Source organism: Coregonus clupeaformis, chromosome 20, assembly GCF_020615455.1.
Source record: "Coregonus clupeaformis isolate EN_2021a chromosome 20, ASM2061545v1, whole genome shotgun sequence".
NCBI classification, from domain to species: domain Eukaryota; kingdom Metazoa; phylum Chordata; class Actinopteri; order Salmoniformes; family Salmonidae; genus Coregonus; species Coregonus clupeaformis.
Window position 1 is genome coordinate 11,242,330 of NC_059211.1, and position 17,998 is coordinate 11,260,327.

At 39.9% G+C, this 17,998-nt stretch overlaps 1 protein-coding gene across 2 annotated transcripts in view; it reads left to right on the forward strand.

The window, feature by feature from the left end:
- The window catches only part of negr1 (neuronal growth regulator 1), a 441,422-nt gene extending 434,123 nt beyond the window's left edge, over positions 1-7,299 (forward strand). For both annotated transcript variants that reach the window (XM_045205313.1, XM_041839104.2), the window contains one exon: positions 6,374-7,299. In XM_045205313.1, the coding sequence (XP_045061248.1) occupies positions 6,374-6,474 (101 nt within the window). In that variant the 3' untranslated portion in view covers positions 6,475-7,299. The remainder of the gene's footprint in view (positions 1-6,373) is intronic.
- The last annotated feature ends 10,699 nt before the right edge of the window (positions 7,300-17,998 follow it).

A 17,998-nucleotide genomic window follows, 5' to 3' on the forward strand; every position in this document is an offset into this window, starting at 1 on the left:
ATGAATTACAGTGTGTGACTAACACTTGTGCCAGTGTGGCATACTTCAGAATTATTCATTCTTTGTGTCAACAGCGACAATGGTTCAGAGAAAAACCTTTCAAATTAAAGGTTAAATAAATTGTTTAGAATGGGTTGAGGCTTAATCTCTCCATTACCTCATTACCCCATTTATGAAATGGATGACCATAAAAATATTTTATTGCAAAAGTGGTTAAATTGTGAGATATTGTGACACACCCTCTAAACTCAAAACTTTCTGAATAATGTCTGGTTGGAAGAGTGGTGGGCCACATAAGCTCAATATTGCAAAAATGTGGAATACAAGTAAATAGTCAGTTGTCTGCCCTACATACACAAACAAATAGCATTAGGATATCTTAATGCATATTGGAAATATAGACCTGTAAACACAGAAACAATAGGCGGAAATAGAAACTATGAATATTTATGATGATTAATGGTAGCTGATTAATAGACATCTTTCCAAGTCAAATTTGCTCTCATTCATGTGCTGTATGGTCCTGCCCGACAAAAATACATAAAGCTACACGTTTTATTATGTTGTGGTTATAGTAAGCTAAATCTGCTCTAATGAAAACAAGTGGGCTGAGACAGTGAAAACTGCCATTTCTTTTCAGTCAAAGGTTCGTCTGTGGATTTTATGTTCAGCCTTTTGCAATTATGTTAAGAGGCCCTCCTAGATTTGACTCAAAATCCATTATGGCATCCAAAATCCATTAAATGGTGGTTTAATCACCTCTATATACACTGAGTGTACAAAACATTAAGAACACCTGCTCTTTCCATGGCATAGACTGTCCAGGTGAATCCAGGTGAAAGATATGATGCCTTATTGATGTCACTTGTTAAATCCACTTCAATCAGTGTAGATGAAGGGGAGGAGACAGGTTAAAGAATGATTTTTAAGCTTTGAGACAATTGATACATGTTTTGTGTATTTGTGCCATTAAGTGGGACAAAATATTTAAGTGCCTTTGAACGGGGTATGGTAGTAGGTGCCAGGCGCACCGGTTTGTGTCAAGAACTTTCACGCTCAACAATTTCCCGTGTGTATCAACGCTTCCGACACCTTGTAGAGTCCATGACTTGATTAATTGAGCCTGCCATAATTACAATCAAACACCATTGTCTGGATATAGAAAAAGCAGCAGACTGCTTCCCAGGGCAACACCAAGTATTCCAAGATACAAGCCTCTTTGAGGATCAATTACGCAACTCAGAGGCTCCAACGGAAGTAAATAAAACCCTGGACACCCTCTCCGTAGCTCTACAACATGCGCTATACCAAATGTGGCATAACTTGTGCCTCCAGGATTGGGCTCTTAAGTCACCACATTATTTAGAAGTAAGCTTTGATTCATTGCTAGTCCAATACGGCTGCCTGAATTTAACATAACCTTCCGCTGGCTCACTGCATTTGTGATGCGCATTGGGATGTTCCGGTGCACTCTTTTGCTGTTTGGGTTGAGTTGACACATAAAAAAAAATAAGAATAATCATGTCCACCATCCTTTCCTGGCTGTCTGTCCTGGAGTTGCCGTATGGTGACTGTCAGGAAGAGTGGGGTGTGCCCGACTACACAAGCGGCAATGAGTGAACACAATAAAAGAGTTCAAGTTTCAGATGTTTTTACTTTAGTGTCTCTGGCATTCTAGTCCACAAGCCATTCAGGGTTAGGGTTAGTTGGCCACCTGTAGTCTCTTGCGTCGGCGGTGGTGTGGCCTCACTGGCAGAGTCCGTAACTCTCCTTCTGATGAGTCTGTGGAAGGCGCGAGAGACACAGCGTAAGTGGGAGAGTAGGCAGGCTGTGGCTGTCTTCCTAACTGCTTCACTTGAGTGAGGTCCAGGCTTCACTCTTGTGCCAGTCAGTTGATTAGCGAATGCCTTGCTGATTAGTAATCCTGCACAGGTGTGTTGGGTGAGCAGAGCTGTGGAGCTGTCTTCGGCTGGCCTGGTGCTGAAGGTAGTGCAGCCTTCCACAGTGTTGAACTGAGTGCCGCTGTTCACTGTGCTGCAACTAGTGCCACTGTCCATGGTGCTGAAGTGAGTGCACCTGTCTTCTGTGCTGCGGTGGGTGGCTCTGTCCATGGTGCTGCCCTGGGAGTCCTTCAGCCATGTGACATTGTGGTGTATGGGGTGGATGAAACCACACATGATAACAAGCGCATAAGGCAAGTGCTCACTACAACAAACCAACACAACCTGACACTCATTGACAACAAATACCATAAACTTAGTGGGCCTTCACATCATAGGAATATTACCTATCCAATGTCAATGCCATCCTCAATCTCTCAGTCTGCCCTGGAGTTGAGGTACATGTTGACTTGGTGAAATTATGGTGTATGGGGAGGATGTAACCACATATGATGACAAGCTCCATAAGGCAGTTCACCACATTGAACCAACACACCTCTCTAATGTCAATGCCATCCTGAATCTCCCAGAACTGTCCTTGATAGGTCCACTCCACCTTCAGTCCTCCCCTCTGGCAGTTACTACAGACAGAGACACCATGGAATTGGACTGCCACATGTCAGTAGGCCATTCAACAGTCCAAATTCCATCTGGAAAGTGCTGGTGTGCATTGACATCATACGTACCTATTTTGATACCACCCATGGCTGGCCAGCCCATGTGATACCTGAACTGGACTCGCATGTGAAGAATGAGCTCTCACGTTGGGGTGACTCATGCATTGGTCTGGGAAACTGTTCAGTAACATTATTATTATTATCATATTTTTATTGTTTTATTTCACTTTGTCCTGCATTGTTGGAGCTCGGAGCTCAAGAATGGCTACTTTGTCTCCTCACCCTGTTAGGACATAATCATGTCTTGGCCACCTCAGACTTTGAATGAACCTTGCACACTTAGTTCCATTGGGAAAAAGAGGGGAAATGTTAGAGCTGTACATATACACTACTAGAGTGTCTGACTGTTGTATTACAGGTTGCTTTCCGATAACTTGGTTATGCTATGTGCTTGTGTCGTGAAAAACATGAACACCCTTTGAAAAGCTAGTTGACTTCAGCAATTTAACACAACAGAGGCATGGCAGTGCCACTCATAGTCCTAGTTATACCAAAAGTTGTATGAAACCCTTTTAAAGACAGAATAAAACAATACAAAATAAACCAGGGCAATTTATATGCAGGCAAAGGTGTTTGAGTGTAATTATGTTGGCCATATTTGATTCAGAATAAAATAGATTTACACCAAAACAGTCTTTATGTGCATGCGTGTTTTTGGATATTGGATTTGAAAGAACATCCAGGGTGGCCCCAAATATAATCTGTGGTGGCCCCCTGACTAAATCACAAGAGCAGGAGCTAAAGATACAAAATCCTTCAAGGAGCCTTGGACCCCAAAACATGTCATTTCAATGTCTGAGCCCACAGGACCATACAGCACTGAATGAGAGCAAATTTGTCTAGCTACCAAAACATTGATATGTCTTCCTATGGTATCACTGTGTTTACAGGTCTATATTTCATAGATGCATTAAGATATCCTAATTATGTTTGTTTTGTGTATGTAGGACAGACAACTGACTACTTGTATTCCTCATTTTTGCAAAATCAGAGCTTGCAATATTGGGTTATATGAGGCCCACCACCCCTCCAGTCTGGCATTATTCTGCACGTTTTGAGTTTAGGGGGTGTGTCACAATAGATATACATTTAACCACTTTTGCAGTACAATATTTTTTCACAACCATCCATTTCATAAATGGGAGACATTAGAGATTGAAAAAAAACATGGTTGTGTTTTGTTCTACCTCAGGTAAGGGTATCTAAAAAATGTGGAGGCCTTGCCACTAGCCTATTTCCCTTTGGAACACACTTTTCTCTGAACAGGCTTGTCTCCTCGCCTTGTTTTCTGTGTGATATATTGTCTTGGATTCTGGTGCTTCTTTGTAGCTTTGCTGATGTACATGCACAATTATATATCTCTCTCTCCCTCCCTCCCTCTACCTCTCCCCCTCCCCTCTCCATCCCTCCCTCCCATTCCCTTCATGTTAAAAGCTGAGAGGAATCGTGTTCGAGGCAGATCCTGGTTGGGGAGTTAATTAAAATGGCAAGTTGCAACCCACACAGTCAAAACAATGGATGCCCGGTTTAGAAAAGGCTCAGGGGGATATTAAACAAGCACAAAATAAAGCACTGCTAAGAAGCAGGTAATATAGACTCTCCTGAATTACTTCTGCTAGAGAAGGGTATGTGGTTTATTGGCACACTTGACTGTAGACCAGAAAAACCACTCAGGATAGATGTAAATATTATGCACATGTGCTTAAAAAAGAGGCTAAAAAGGAAATTGTACAGGAGATTACGCTGATTGTGCTTTTGACCCAGCAGCTATGCCATGCCATGTCCACAGCTCAGATAAGGAATCCTATAGCCGAGAAAGGGAAGAGGATCTGCTTATATGGCCCCCAAATTATTTTGTTAGTGTGGCTATACAATGCACACTCAGGCTCCGGCAATAGGGCCATGCAGGACATGAGCTGTTGCCATGGTAACCATCTCAGCTCTAGCAGCCCAGGAAAACTGTGTCATTATCCTCCGCTATGGATGGGAGCAGAGCGAGAGAGAGAGAGAGGCTGCATCCACACAGCCTGCTCATGCATCTTACAACCCCCATCACAATTTGCACAATTTTCTCTCCTCTATTCAACCCTGTCTTTTTTGCTTTCCATTTGTTGGAGAGTACAGTTTTCACAGTAATAGGTAAACAACAAGCATAATACCAGAGCAAAATTCAGGAAAAATATCAGGCTGAAATGTATCACAGTGTAGCTTTTCACATTTGCTGTCAAATTTCTGTAATTCACAAAAATAACTGTCACAACCTAGTTGTTATGTGAACACAAAGGAATTGAAATATGTACTACACTTTCCTATCATTAAGCAACTCACCACGGCACTAAGATATATAATCCATTACAGGATCTTATTGAATTCAAACATAAAATAAATTGACAACAGCTCAACATGATGTTGATCCTCAACATATAAAATACAGATGTATGTGGACAAATCTGAAGACATTGGTAGAAGTTGTTGCAATGTGTGTTTGCTTGTGTGTATGCGTTGCGTAAGAGAGTAAGTAACTGCTTGCGTATACACCAGTGCAGTATGTATATGCAAACCAAAGTCCACATGGGAGGAATTACATTCTGAACTAATTACATAGGTGTGTAAATAGAGGCACCCTACTGTGATGGGTTGTGCTGCGCATGATTTCCCCAGGTAGAGCTGAGCCTGCCGGGTAGCACGTGTGTGTGTGTCTGTGTGTGATCCTCCCCCACCCTCAAAATGAAAGCCTTTCCATTCCCTCTCCTGCTCTGAAGCATCTCTTCAGAGACCAGAGAGATGTGTTTGCTCATGGAGCACCACTGTACTAGTGTTCACTGGTCAGGATCATAATTTCCTTAGAAACAGCAGATGGCACAGCTGAGTCTGACTAACACATTCAAACGCCACATTCATGTAGCATTAGTTGCTTCCTTCCCTCCTCTCCTTGTTCCTTTGTTGCCTATTTTACCTACAGTGTCAATATCAGAGTCATACGTATGTTTCCAAATATATGAAAGGACTCGATAGAGGGAAGGAATATGGTTTAAACATTAATTGAGATGTCGAAATGCAGCCTTTTAAGAGTGTATTTGATCTTGGCCAAATTCTATTTAAATGTAGAGCCCTTCATAACACCCTCATAACATTTTGTCTGTCCCAAAGTATTTTTCCTCTTTTGACTATTGGATTGGATTAGTCATCTTTCTTTTCAGGCAGGGGTCCTAAATATATGATATATACTTGAAGCAAGTGTTTACGTTTGTACTGGTAACATACTGTAGTCTGGCTATTTTTGGTTCTTTCAACTGGTCAGGATAATAATTTCCTTAGAAAGCAGAGAGCACAGCTGTGTCTGACTATCACATTCAAACGCCACATTCAAGTAGCATTAGTTGTTTCCTTCCTTCCCTCCTCTCCTTGTTCCCTTGTTACCTCTTTTACCTACCGTATCAATATGAGAGTTACACGTATGTTTCCACGTATATAAAAGGACTCGATAGAGGGAAGGAATATGGTTGAAATATTAATTGAAATGTCAGAATGCAGGGTTTTAAGAGTGTCTTAACACAGCAAGAACATTGTTTCTTGGAACAGAATGGATTGGTTTGTCATCTGACTCACAATCTTCATAAGAGCTTAGGTAAACTCTAGCAGTTATTGGTGGTTTACTAACAATTGAAACAAATGACTGAACTAAATGAAAAAGAGGTGTGGCGTGGTGAAAGTGCAATCGTACTAATCAGTGTGTCTCTTGTTTCCTGTCCGCAGCGCCAAACACTGCGCCGTATGGGAGTACAGGAAGAGCGGAAGTCCTGCTGGCCTGTCGGTACCTGATCCTGGCTCTCTCCTCCTTCATCAGTGTGTACTAGTGGAAGGGCAGCCATACACAATGACTGTAAAGAGCCCTTCAAGCATTTATGAATCCTTTGACATTGCTCATGTCTGGATCAAATCTGGTACAGTTTGTTGAAAGCAGTGTGGGATATAATCAGCATTACTTATGTGGGGATGGTCGTTTTATTTCTGTGGAATTTCTCATCATGTAAATACTTAAAAATCGTTAGTTTTTTATTTGGATTGTCCACTTTGTGAATCAGTGCTCATTGTCCCCTTTCCAAGACCATGAAAGCTCTGAAATGAGTTATTGTATTATTCTCTCACCAGGAGGTGGTGATGCGGAAATTGACATTTTCATCTCAGTTTTTGTAAATGGCTCAAAAGATGCCATTGTGTGTCCCTCAATACATCAATGCATCATTTCCATACCAATGTTGTGGCCAGTATTGAAAGTATACAGGGTTAAAAAGGAAAGCATCATTTTAGATATCATTCATTACAAATTAAGGTTAGAGCATGCTAGAATGATGACATCTTTTGAGATGTGTTATTATAATAATACAATAGCTGAAATGCTGCACAATAGACATTAGAAAGGGAACATTTCAGACATATTTGATCTTGGCCATATTCTATTTGAATGCAGAGCCTTTTATCACACCCCCATAACATTTTGTCTGTCCCAAAGTATGTTTGATCTTTTGAACATTGGATAAGTCATCTTTCTTTTCAGGCAGGGGTCCTAAATGTATGTTATATACTTGACACTCATATTTGACCAGGCAGTGAACATAGTAGCAAGTGTTTACGTTTGTACTGGTAACATACTGTAGTCTGGTTATTTTTTGGTTCTTTCGGGGGGGTGTAATAATAATAATAATGGGAATAATTTACATAATTACCATTTCATCAGAAAACAGCTGACTCATTTTCAATACTCAAGAGGACGAAAGGAAGACAGTTTTCCTCTCTGAGGACAATAAAGTATATGTCTACATTTACAGTTTTTCATTTGTATTTCTATAGTTTGAGAGAGACTCGTTTACAAGTTTACAGAGGTACTTCACATGAGGAGGAAGACCTCTGATGAAGGGATACTTAGGTATCAGTAAAGCTCTTCCAATATAGTAAAGTTTAAGACAACTTTTAACACTGAGTAACTATGGATCTAGACAGATGGAAATATTTTCCATCCCTAACTTTACAAATAACATTAGCCTTCTAATTTAAGATCAAACGTTTAAATAACCAAGATGGGATTGGTAAATGGAGGATAAGGATTATTGATGCATTATGATGTGTTTCAGTTAGACTTTTATTAATCATATATTCCACAGGACAAGGGAATTATGTCTGCCAACTTCTTAAAACACAAATTGGTCTAATGAACAAAACTTGTGACTATGAAACCGTAGACAACATAGCCATCGAGATATAAATCTGAAAGCACAAATACTGTACTTGGTGTTATTTTTGGTTGTGTAGTGTTTTATTTTTTAAATATAGTGAATACATTTTTGTTAGATTTATTTTCTGTTTTTATTATTTTTGTTTGTACTGGAATTGTTTTCAGCCTGTTTTGTGGTATATGAAAATACTGCACCATATAATCTAGTTTAAATGTTGAAGTATGATGCAAAATGGGTCAGAAATATATTTATCTTCCTTTGTGAAAACACTGCAAAAAACAACAACAAAAAAAAACGATTTAAAACGTGAATCTGGATATGTGAAATTATTTGAATAAAGCACAGTATGGCATAGTTTATAATGTTGTAAATTAATTTAGATGCCATCACTGTTGTTGATTCTTGTCAAAACAATAGATTAAAAAAGAGATGTTTGCAATCTAATTATCTACTTTTTGAAACAGATGGTGTAAACCAATATAACAGTATTATAGAAATGAGTAAATTGTGTGTATATTTGGAGAAAATAGGATTCCTTTTGATCTTATTGGTAGAGCCGGTGTGTAGTTTAGTTTTCACACACTTGTTTGATGATGTGCAGAGAGTATGGTTGTGCTGCATGTCAAAATTAACCTGTGTTTTAAGGTGGCCAGTTTACAAATAATCAATACTTTTATGGATAAAACCAGTTTTCAGAATGTTTTGGCTCTATGACAAAAAAAGAGCATTGCATACTAAAACACACCAGGCTACATCCATTTGTGTTTTGTTTGAATCTAACTTGACTATATATGTGACAATACTGTGTTGCTATGTTCAAGTCATAGTAAGAGTGGCACATTGGTGACAGCATGGAGTGTGTTGGTTGCCTGTCTAAGCAGCTCAGAACATGGAAGTATTTCATCATGTAAAATGTACTGTATGTTCATTATTTTGATTACACAATTTGGCATTAACCAAGACCATTTATATAGTCACTATTATTTGCAATTTCCTGATGTTGACAGACTTAAAATTACACATTTGAGTTAAAGAGCAACTGCTGCTAAAACCAACTTCTCCTTTTAAAAACAGCCTGTGGTATCAATATGAGTCATTTATTCTAGTGTCAAAGTGGTAAATCTCCAAAACTGAGATTTGCGAGATGATAGGAAAAAAATGTATGTAACGGAATGAAGGGTACTGTAACAGCTTTCCTTGGGTTAGGTTTATTTCAATCCTGCCCACAGCTGGCAGCACTCAAGTAATCATCAATTCGGAGTGCAGCTGCACGCAACCCGATCTTAATGCCCATGGTCAATTTGGTTTGACATTCGATAACCCTATTGGGCATTTCAATAGCTCCAAATTTCAATAACTTTACCTCAAACCAACAATAAATTGTAGAAATGCATATACAAATATTGAAAGCATTTGATGAGACAACTAAAAAGGTGTGCAAGATAAAAATATTGTCCCATTTACATTGTGTAATTTTTTTTACTGTCTCAAAGATAGGCTATCCAAAGTCAAACCAACTCTGCCACAATCCCACACCAGCCAGCTGAAGCTAATTGGTGAATGAAGTTGGCTAGCACTAGCTAGCCTAGGCGATTTCAAGATGCAAGACCTGGTTAGACTGTTTCAAGTTATCTAGAACAGGGTTTCCCAAACTGCATATTTTGAGTGAATGTACAAACACTTGCCACGTGTGAACACACACACACAAGAGACACCCACATTTTAAAAAATGAGGCCAAACCAGGATGTTCAGCTCCCCGGTAAGAGGTGCATAGCTGTGTGAAGTAGGGGTGTTGAGGGTGCTGCAGCACCCTGACAATGCATTAAAAAATATATATATTATGCTTTTTTTTTTGTTAAAAACTTTTTTTTTTTCTTCACAAAAGTAGTGCTGAATTAGCAGACTGATATAGCTGTCTGTAGCACAGGTAAACAAACAAAAATCATGAGCCCCCCCGGTCCATCTATTGAGATGTTTCATAGACAGTGTTTGACGCGAACACCACTGTGCCACAGTCCACTATACCAATCCAAGATGCATTTGGGTAAAAAGCTTGTGCTGTTTAAATTAGACTTCAACATACCTGGGTCATATTCATTAGGGCACACAACAGAAAACACTTTAAAATGTTTTGCAATGGAAAACTAAATTGAGCATTTCTTATTGGACAGGAAGGAATAGGGTTTATTTTTTGACAAAGTGATAAATTAACATGACTTTTCCATTCTAACTTTAAGAGGTGGGTCACAACAATGGTTGTAATCTCAACAGAGGATAATCCAAATCAGAGTACATTTGAAAAACAAGGTTGTGTTTATTAGGCACCAAAACAGGAATGAACCATGTTCATTTATCACTTTGTCAAAAATGAGGCCCTGGCACACATCTGCAGAGGTTATCCCCCTGTGAATAAGGTGACCTGTCTCTGTGCTAGCTGTTAACAGAAAATCATTCAACTTTCAAATTTCAGATAAGAGGATATTTAAATATTCATGCAATTATGACCAGGCCAAGCTCTTGACTTTTCCCTTGAGTTTTACCACTGCAGTATTAGGGACAACTTCAAAGCGCACTCTTTAACTCACCTGATATTGTGATAATCCCTCACTTTAAATGTTCAATGCTTTGAATACAGAATAGAATACATTGTTTTGAATAAGGAAACAACAGCTGTCAAATGAGTCCACAAGGGGAACAAGTACTGTACTGAATGTGCCTTTAAAGTATTTAAATAATACGTTAAATACCATATCCTAGCCTCATTTATTAAACAATTATTGCACCTCTAGATAAGGCCCTTGGAGAAGGGGCATTTACAGGGCATAAGTATTTCAACAATATCAAAATATTCATGATTGCTTAATCATTCCACATCTTGAATTCGCTGTATGTTATCTCTTAAATATCACCAGACATATTAAGCTTTTCAATAATACAAGCAATGTGCTACATGCAGGTTAAGATCATTTGATCAGATCTGGATCATTTTCCCTATTTTGTCTGCAGCTATTTACTTGTATTGGGTTTATGTGGTAAAATGTAAAAAATACAAAGCATTATCAGGCTTCATACAGTGTTTCTTGTAGGTAGTGTAATAGTTACATTCCAAGCAAAAGACAGTAAAACAACACTCAGTTAGCAGCCTCAGTCAAAATCAATCCACATCATTATAGGAAGTCAATGAGAGTATGGGCAAACCTTATTTAAGTGTGTTTTGATTGTATGATTACCCCTTCATTACTGCACATTACTCAGACCTCAGGAAAGATTTGCCAATTTTTTTATGTTATATTGTTTCTGTGCATCTCTGAGCGATGTTCTATCGATTCCTGGGGTCATTTTATGTTTTCATGTGTATCTGAGCTATTGCCGTTCAGACAAGCAAAACTCGTCATACCGGCTGCCAATTGATAGAAAAGCATTTTACATTTTAGTCATTTATCAGACTCTCTCTACAATTAGTGCAGTTTTCAGACCCCAAAAGTAGAATAATGTCAAGAGGAGTACATTTCTCACGTCGTCTGCTGTGTAGATCCAGCCATATGCCTTTCTTTTCCATTCATTTGGAGTTGAGGCTTACAGATGGATCTACAAGCTACATGGTGTGGGACGTGGACTAATCTCTACATATGACAAAGTTAGATTTTGGAGTGAACTTTCAATTTAATGTAAAACTCAGTAACTAATGTAAGATTCCATTAAATCACACTGCCACTCCCAATTGTTATCTCATCAACACACACAATAGTAATTAAAACAACATCATTTGTAAGTCTACTATTGGCTTGTAAAACATAACAAGTGTAACGGAGTTAAGAACATACCATAACCTCACTCCACAGCTAGCTTGAAATGTCCCCAATGGCGCATCTTTTGTATAGCTAGAACGGTTTGTATGTTGTCACGCGGGCGGTCACGTGTGTTGGCAAGGTAGAGGACACTGGTTCAAGCCCAGTCAGAGGCAAGTTCAGGGAGGTAAAGCTTTTATGCTAAGCTAGCACACTGATTCCGGTTATACAATCATACTTAGACTAAATGCCCTGAAGAATTATTTGAAACCTGTTTATGCTATGTCAAAATGAGAGGATTTACATTGGTGACTGTTACTCAGGCTTTGAGTATTGAAAATAGTTTATTTCTTGTCCTCGAACAACATCAGAAATGCTAGTGGTTGAATGGCAGTATGAGAGGATATGCTGTGGTTTATCGAGATGATTAGGATGCTGTCCAGCCTTTTTCTCTCTTGCTTTTGCCTGTCTCTTCACAAAGGCATCTGTTGGCTGAGTGAATGGAAAATGGCCAAAGCAGTTCTGAGAGAGGGATTCCTCTGACCCTGTGGTTAATAAAATCCTTCCTGTGCCTTTGTCAATTTTTACTGGCCGATTTTGTCATACGCTGGAGGTGCTGCCTGCTCGGGCCCTCTGTGTCCACTCCCTGAGCAGCATACTGAGTTGGCTGTATCAAAAAACCTCTGTGGTTTTAAAGTACTCACATTCAACTCAGTGAATACGCTTGTAGCACAGCAGGCAAGAGCTCTCCTCGCCCCTGTCAACCCGAGCCACAGACCCCTTCTACATTTTTGATAACTGATCTTCAGGGGAGTCTTCGTACAGCATTGTGTGGTGGAAAAATAGTAATGTAAAAAATATATATATATATATATATATATATATATATATATATATATATATATATATATGGTTTGCTGCATCTGTCTTGAACTTTTCAAATTGTAATTTTTTTATTTGTGACTGGCATGAATGTATCTCGCTGTTGATTTTCTTTGAAATAGTATCCTTTGACAGTACAGTAGCTGCCAAAAAGTGGAACGTGTGGCTTTAAAAGGCATACTATGAAGTATTTGTCAATCTGTCCCTCAATATTTTCACTGAGCTGGAAAATAAGTTAGCAAGGCACTGATGCAGAGACTCCGATAATGCTACGTTTTAAAGCAAGCTATCTAATCATAGATAGTCTCCATGTGCAGTTGATGACTGAATCGCACAGTGAGAAGTGTTTTTATGTGAAGTTTGAGAGCAATTGTCAGTTTCAAAAAGGACCAAGCAGGGTGTTGTATAAAAAATATAACTATGAAACTAAATACAGTACAATCCAATTTGTTTTTTGTTATTGTGCCTCCGATGGCACATTATATTGATTTATACTGAATTACATGGCAAATCCTGAGTTCTTGCCAGGATTACCTTTAAATCATTGATTTCATCATAACCAACAACCACATGATGTTGAGTGTAAGAGGGAACAATTGATTACATTTCACTGAGCTATTAGTTTCTATGGAATGAAGCACTGAGTAGACAACGATTTGCTTTTTCACCCAGGCAAACTTTCAAAATCAACACACTATCATTATTTATTCGAAATTTGTGACATGCATGCGGAAAAGCAACATTTTTGTATTTATTACAAGATTTTCATCACAACACATTTCATGTGTATTACATGAACTTCTTTCTTCAAAATGCATTTGTGTACATTATACGAATTCCAATGTGTTGTGGCTAACATTAGCTAGACTAGCTAGGTGGTTAACATTAGCTAGACTAGCTAGGTGGTTAACTTTAGCTAGACTAGGGGTTAGGGTTAGGGGTTAAGGTTAGACTTAGGTTTAGGGTTAGAGGTTAGGTAACATGCTAGCTAAGTAGTTAAAGGGTTAAGGTTAGGGTTAAGGTTGGGAGTTAGGTTAAAGGGTTAAGGTTAGGGGAAGGGTTAGCTAACATGTAGTTGCAAAGTAGCTAAAATGCAAAAGTTGTTGGTGATGAAATTCAAAACATGCAAACTTTGGGTTGCTAGACGTTCGCGTTCTACACCCGACCAACCTTCTTCCTATTTTATCTGTCTTAAGTAACCTACTGTCTTTATCTGTGATTGAACATCACAGTATACAAAATTGTGTACTACACACGAAAATATTAACTTTTTTGTGTGCCTGTCACAAATTTCCAATTAGCAAGTCTATTTCCCAATAATCTCTGATACTGGGTTCTTCGAAATATGAGGTGCAGCATTTCCTTGTCTTATTTATCTTTCTCTCTGTACATATGTTTATTTCATTATATCCTTTTTTTTTACAACGGTGTTGATGATTATGTGGAGTAGATGGTTACACCATAACAAAAAATATTTGTGTAGATTAAAAAAAAATGTGGCAATTTATTTCATCCTCCAATCATCATTATAAAATTCTGTGATGAGAAATTTGAAATGGTTATCTTTACTCAAATGTGTATGAAGGTCCTTTAGCCACCAGGGATATAGTTGTATATTTATAGGCTCTAGATCACTGGAATGACATATATGGCTTTAAGTGGCATTGATATATATTGATATTTGTCAACAACAAAAAAAATCATGTACTTTAATTACGTTAAAGCTTACATTGTGTATAGCACGTATGCAAGTCAATTTTCATCATGTTTGATGTAATTTTGTAGCAGTGGTTTGATACTAATAAATGGCAGTTGATGATGGAACTGTAGAATGCTCTGTATTGCGTCATTTGAGCAGTGAAGTGACTTTTGGGCCACTCTCACCACAGACACACTACAGATACATTTTAGTCATTTAGCAGACGCTCTTATCCAGAGCGATTTACAGTTAGTGAGTGCATACATTTTCATACTGATGTGTACGTTGTTATTTTGCATAGAAATTCATGCAACATTTGTCTATCTAGACTTTAGGTGCTCCGGTATTAAGAGTACAGTGAGGGAAATAAGTATTTGATCCCCTGCTGATTTTGTACGTTTGCCCACTGACAAAGACATGATCAGTCTATAATTTTAATGGTAGGTTTATTTGAACAGTGAGAGACAGAATAACAACAAAAAAATCCAGAAAAACGCATGTCAAAAATGTTATTAATTGATTTGCATTTTAATGAGGGAAATAAGTATTTGACCCCCTCTCAATCAGAAAGATTTCTGGCTCCCAGGTGTCTTTTATACAGGTAACAAGCTGAGATTAGGAGCACTCCCGTTAAGAGTGTGCTCCTAATCTCAGCTTGTTAACTGTAAAAAAGATACCTGTCCACAGAAGCAATCAATCAATCAGATTCCAAACTCTCCACCATGGCCAAGACCAAAGAGCTCTCCAAGGATGTCAGGGACAAGATTGTAGACCTACACAAGGCTGGAATGGGCTACAAGACCATCGCCAAGCAGCTTGGTGAGAAGGTGACAACAGTTGGTGCGATTATTCGCAAATGGAAGAAACACAAAAGAACTGTCAATCTCCCTCGGCCTGGGGCTCCATGCAAGATCTCACCTCGTGGAGTTGCAATGATCATGAGAACGGTGAGGAATCAGCCCAGAACTACACGGGAGGATCTTGTCAATGATCTCAAGGCAGATGGGACCATAGTCACCAAAAAAACAATTGGTAACACACTACGCCGTGAAGGGCTGAAATCCTGCAGCGCCCGCAAGGTCCCCCTGCTCAAGAAAGCACATATACAGGGCCGTCTGAAGTTTGCCAATGAACATCTGAATGAGTCAGAGGAGAACTGGGTGAAAGTGTTGTGGTCAGATGAGACCAAAGTCGAGCTCTTTGGCATCAACTCAACTCGCCGTGTTTGGAGGAGGAGGAATGCTGCCTATGACCCCACCGTCAAACATGGAGGTGGAAACATGCTTTGGGGGTGTTTTTCTGCTAAGGGGATAGGACAACTTCACCGAATCAAAGGGACGATGGACAGGGCCTTGGGTGAGAACCTCCTTCCCTCAGCCAGGGCATTGAAAATGGGTCGTGGATGGGTATTCCAGCATGACAATGACCCAAAACACACGGCCAAGGCAACAAAGGAGTGGCTCAAGAAGAAGCACATTAAGGTCCTGGAGTGGCCTAGCCAGTCTCCAGACCTTAATCCCATAGACAATCTGTGGAGGGAGCTGAAGGTTCGAGTTGCCAAACGTCAGGCTCGAAACCTTAATGACTTGGAGAAGATCTGCAAAGAGGAGTGTGACAAAATCCCTCTTGAGATGTGTGCAAACCTGGTTGCCAACTACAAGAAACATCTGACCTCTGTGATTGCCAACAAGGGTTTTGCCACCAAGTACTAAGTCATGTTTTGCAGAGGGGTCAAATACTTATTTCCCTCATTAAAATGCAAATTTTTGACATGCATTTTTCTGGATTTCTTTGTTGTTATTCTGTCTCTCACTGTTCAAATAAACCTACCATTAAAATTATAGACTGATCATGTCTTTGTCAGTGGGCAAACGTACAAAATCAGCAGGGGATCAAATACTTTTTTCCCCTCACTGTACCTCCATCAAGGCTGAATTTCACTGTCCGGCAAAATCAAGTACAAGTGGCCATTGACCGACACTTCAGCCCCTCTCAAACCATTAATATTGTCAGAGCTGATAAAAGAGGGCTAAATCAGTGTGGTCAGTGGCTGAATAACTGACTGGAACCAAAATCTGGAGACAGCAGTCCTCTGGGACCGGCGCTGAGTAGTCCTGCTCTACAGTCTAATTGCCCCCCTCCCACCCACACATCACATGTGCAGTGGCCTGATGCTGAGTGCTACAGAGTACTGATGAAGTCTACATCACACTCTTTAGATCCCCCATGATAAAAAAAACTGCCATGGTTTCACAGCTATTCTGTAGGTGTATAGAGCAATAATTATTGACTTAGGCTCTATTCAATCAGATCCACTTTAGCCAACATCTGCATAGCGGTGGAATTGCGTTTAAGCTACCAAATCCACAAGTGGCTCCTGGCGGATAGGAGTATATAATCCTGGTACCACTTTACATTCCAGATTGGTAATAACCGGGTAATAAGATGGTAATAACTAGGTATTTATTAGGTAATTAGCCAGTAATTACCATTAGTGGTTACCATGTTGTTTCCTCCCTTTCCCGACATCCCAACCAGCCCACAAACAGCACAAACCGTCATTCTGTTACCAAAATGTGCATATGTACTGTTCTTCAAGTAAATTTATTTTTGTCAAATTTTCATAGGAAATTGTTCAAAGTAGTCGTTGTGCATAGAGTTGTATGCTTATTTAAACGTTGCAATCATTGGTTTTTGCTGTAACACAACCAGAGTAATCTGACTCTGGGTAAGTAGAAATCTCGCACTATTGCCGCAATCTCACACTATCCCTTTAAAAGTAAGTCTCAGCAGAAATACACTGCTCAAAAAAATTAAGGGAACACTTAAACAACACATCCTAGATCTGAATGAATGAAATAATCTTATTAAATACTTTTTTCTTTACATAGTTGAATGTGCTGACAACAAAATCACACAAAAATTATCAATGGACATCAAATTTATCAACCCATGGAGGTCTGGATTTGGAGTCACCCTCGAAATTAAAGTGGAAAACCACACTACAGGCTGATCCAACTTTGATGAAATGTCCTTAAAACAAGTCAAAATGAGGCTCAGTAGTGTGTGTGGCCTCCACGTGCCTGTATGACCTCCCTACAACGCCTGGGCATGCTCCTGATGAGGTGGCGGATGGTGTCCTGAGGGATCTCCTCCCAGACCTGGACTAAAGCATCCGCCAACTCCTGGACAGTCTGTGGTGCAACGTGGCGTTGGTGGATGGAGCGAGACATGATGTCCCAGATGTGCTCAATTGGATTCAGGTCTGGGGAACGGGCGGTCCATAGCATCAATGCCTTCCTCTTGCAGGAACTGCTGACACACTCCAGCCACATGAGGTCTAGAATTGTCTTGCATTAGGAGGAACCCAGGGCCAACCGCACCAGCATATGGTCTCACAAGGGGTCTGAGGATCTAATCTCGGTACCTAATGGCAGTCAGGCTACCTCTGGCGAGCACATGGAGGGCTGTGCGGCCCCCCAAAGAAATGCCACCCCACACCATGACTGACCCACCGCCAAACCGGTCATGCTGGAGGATGTTGCAGGCAGCAGAACGTTCTCCACAGCGTCTCCAGACTCTGTCACGTCTGTCACATGTGCTCAGTGTGAACCTGCTTTCATCTCTGAAGAGCACAGGGCGACAGTGGTGAATTTGCCAATCTTGGTGTTCTCTGGCAAATGCCAAACGTCCTGCACGGTGTTGGGCTGTAAGCACAACCCCCACCTGTGGACGTCGGGCCCTCATACCACCCTCATGGAGTCTGTTTCTGACCGT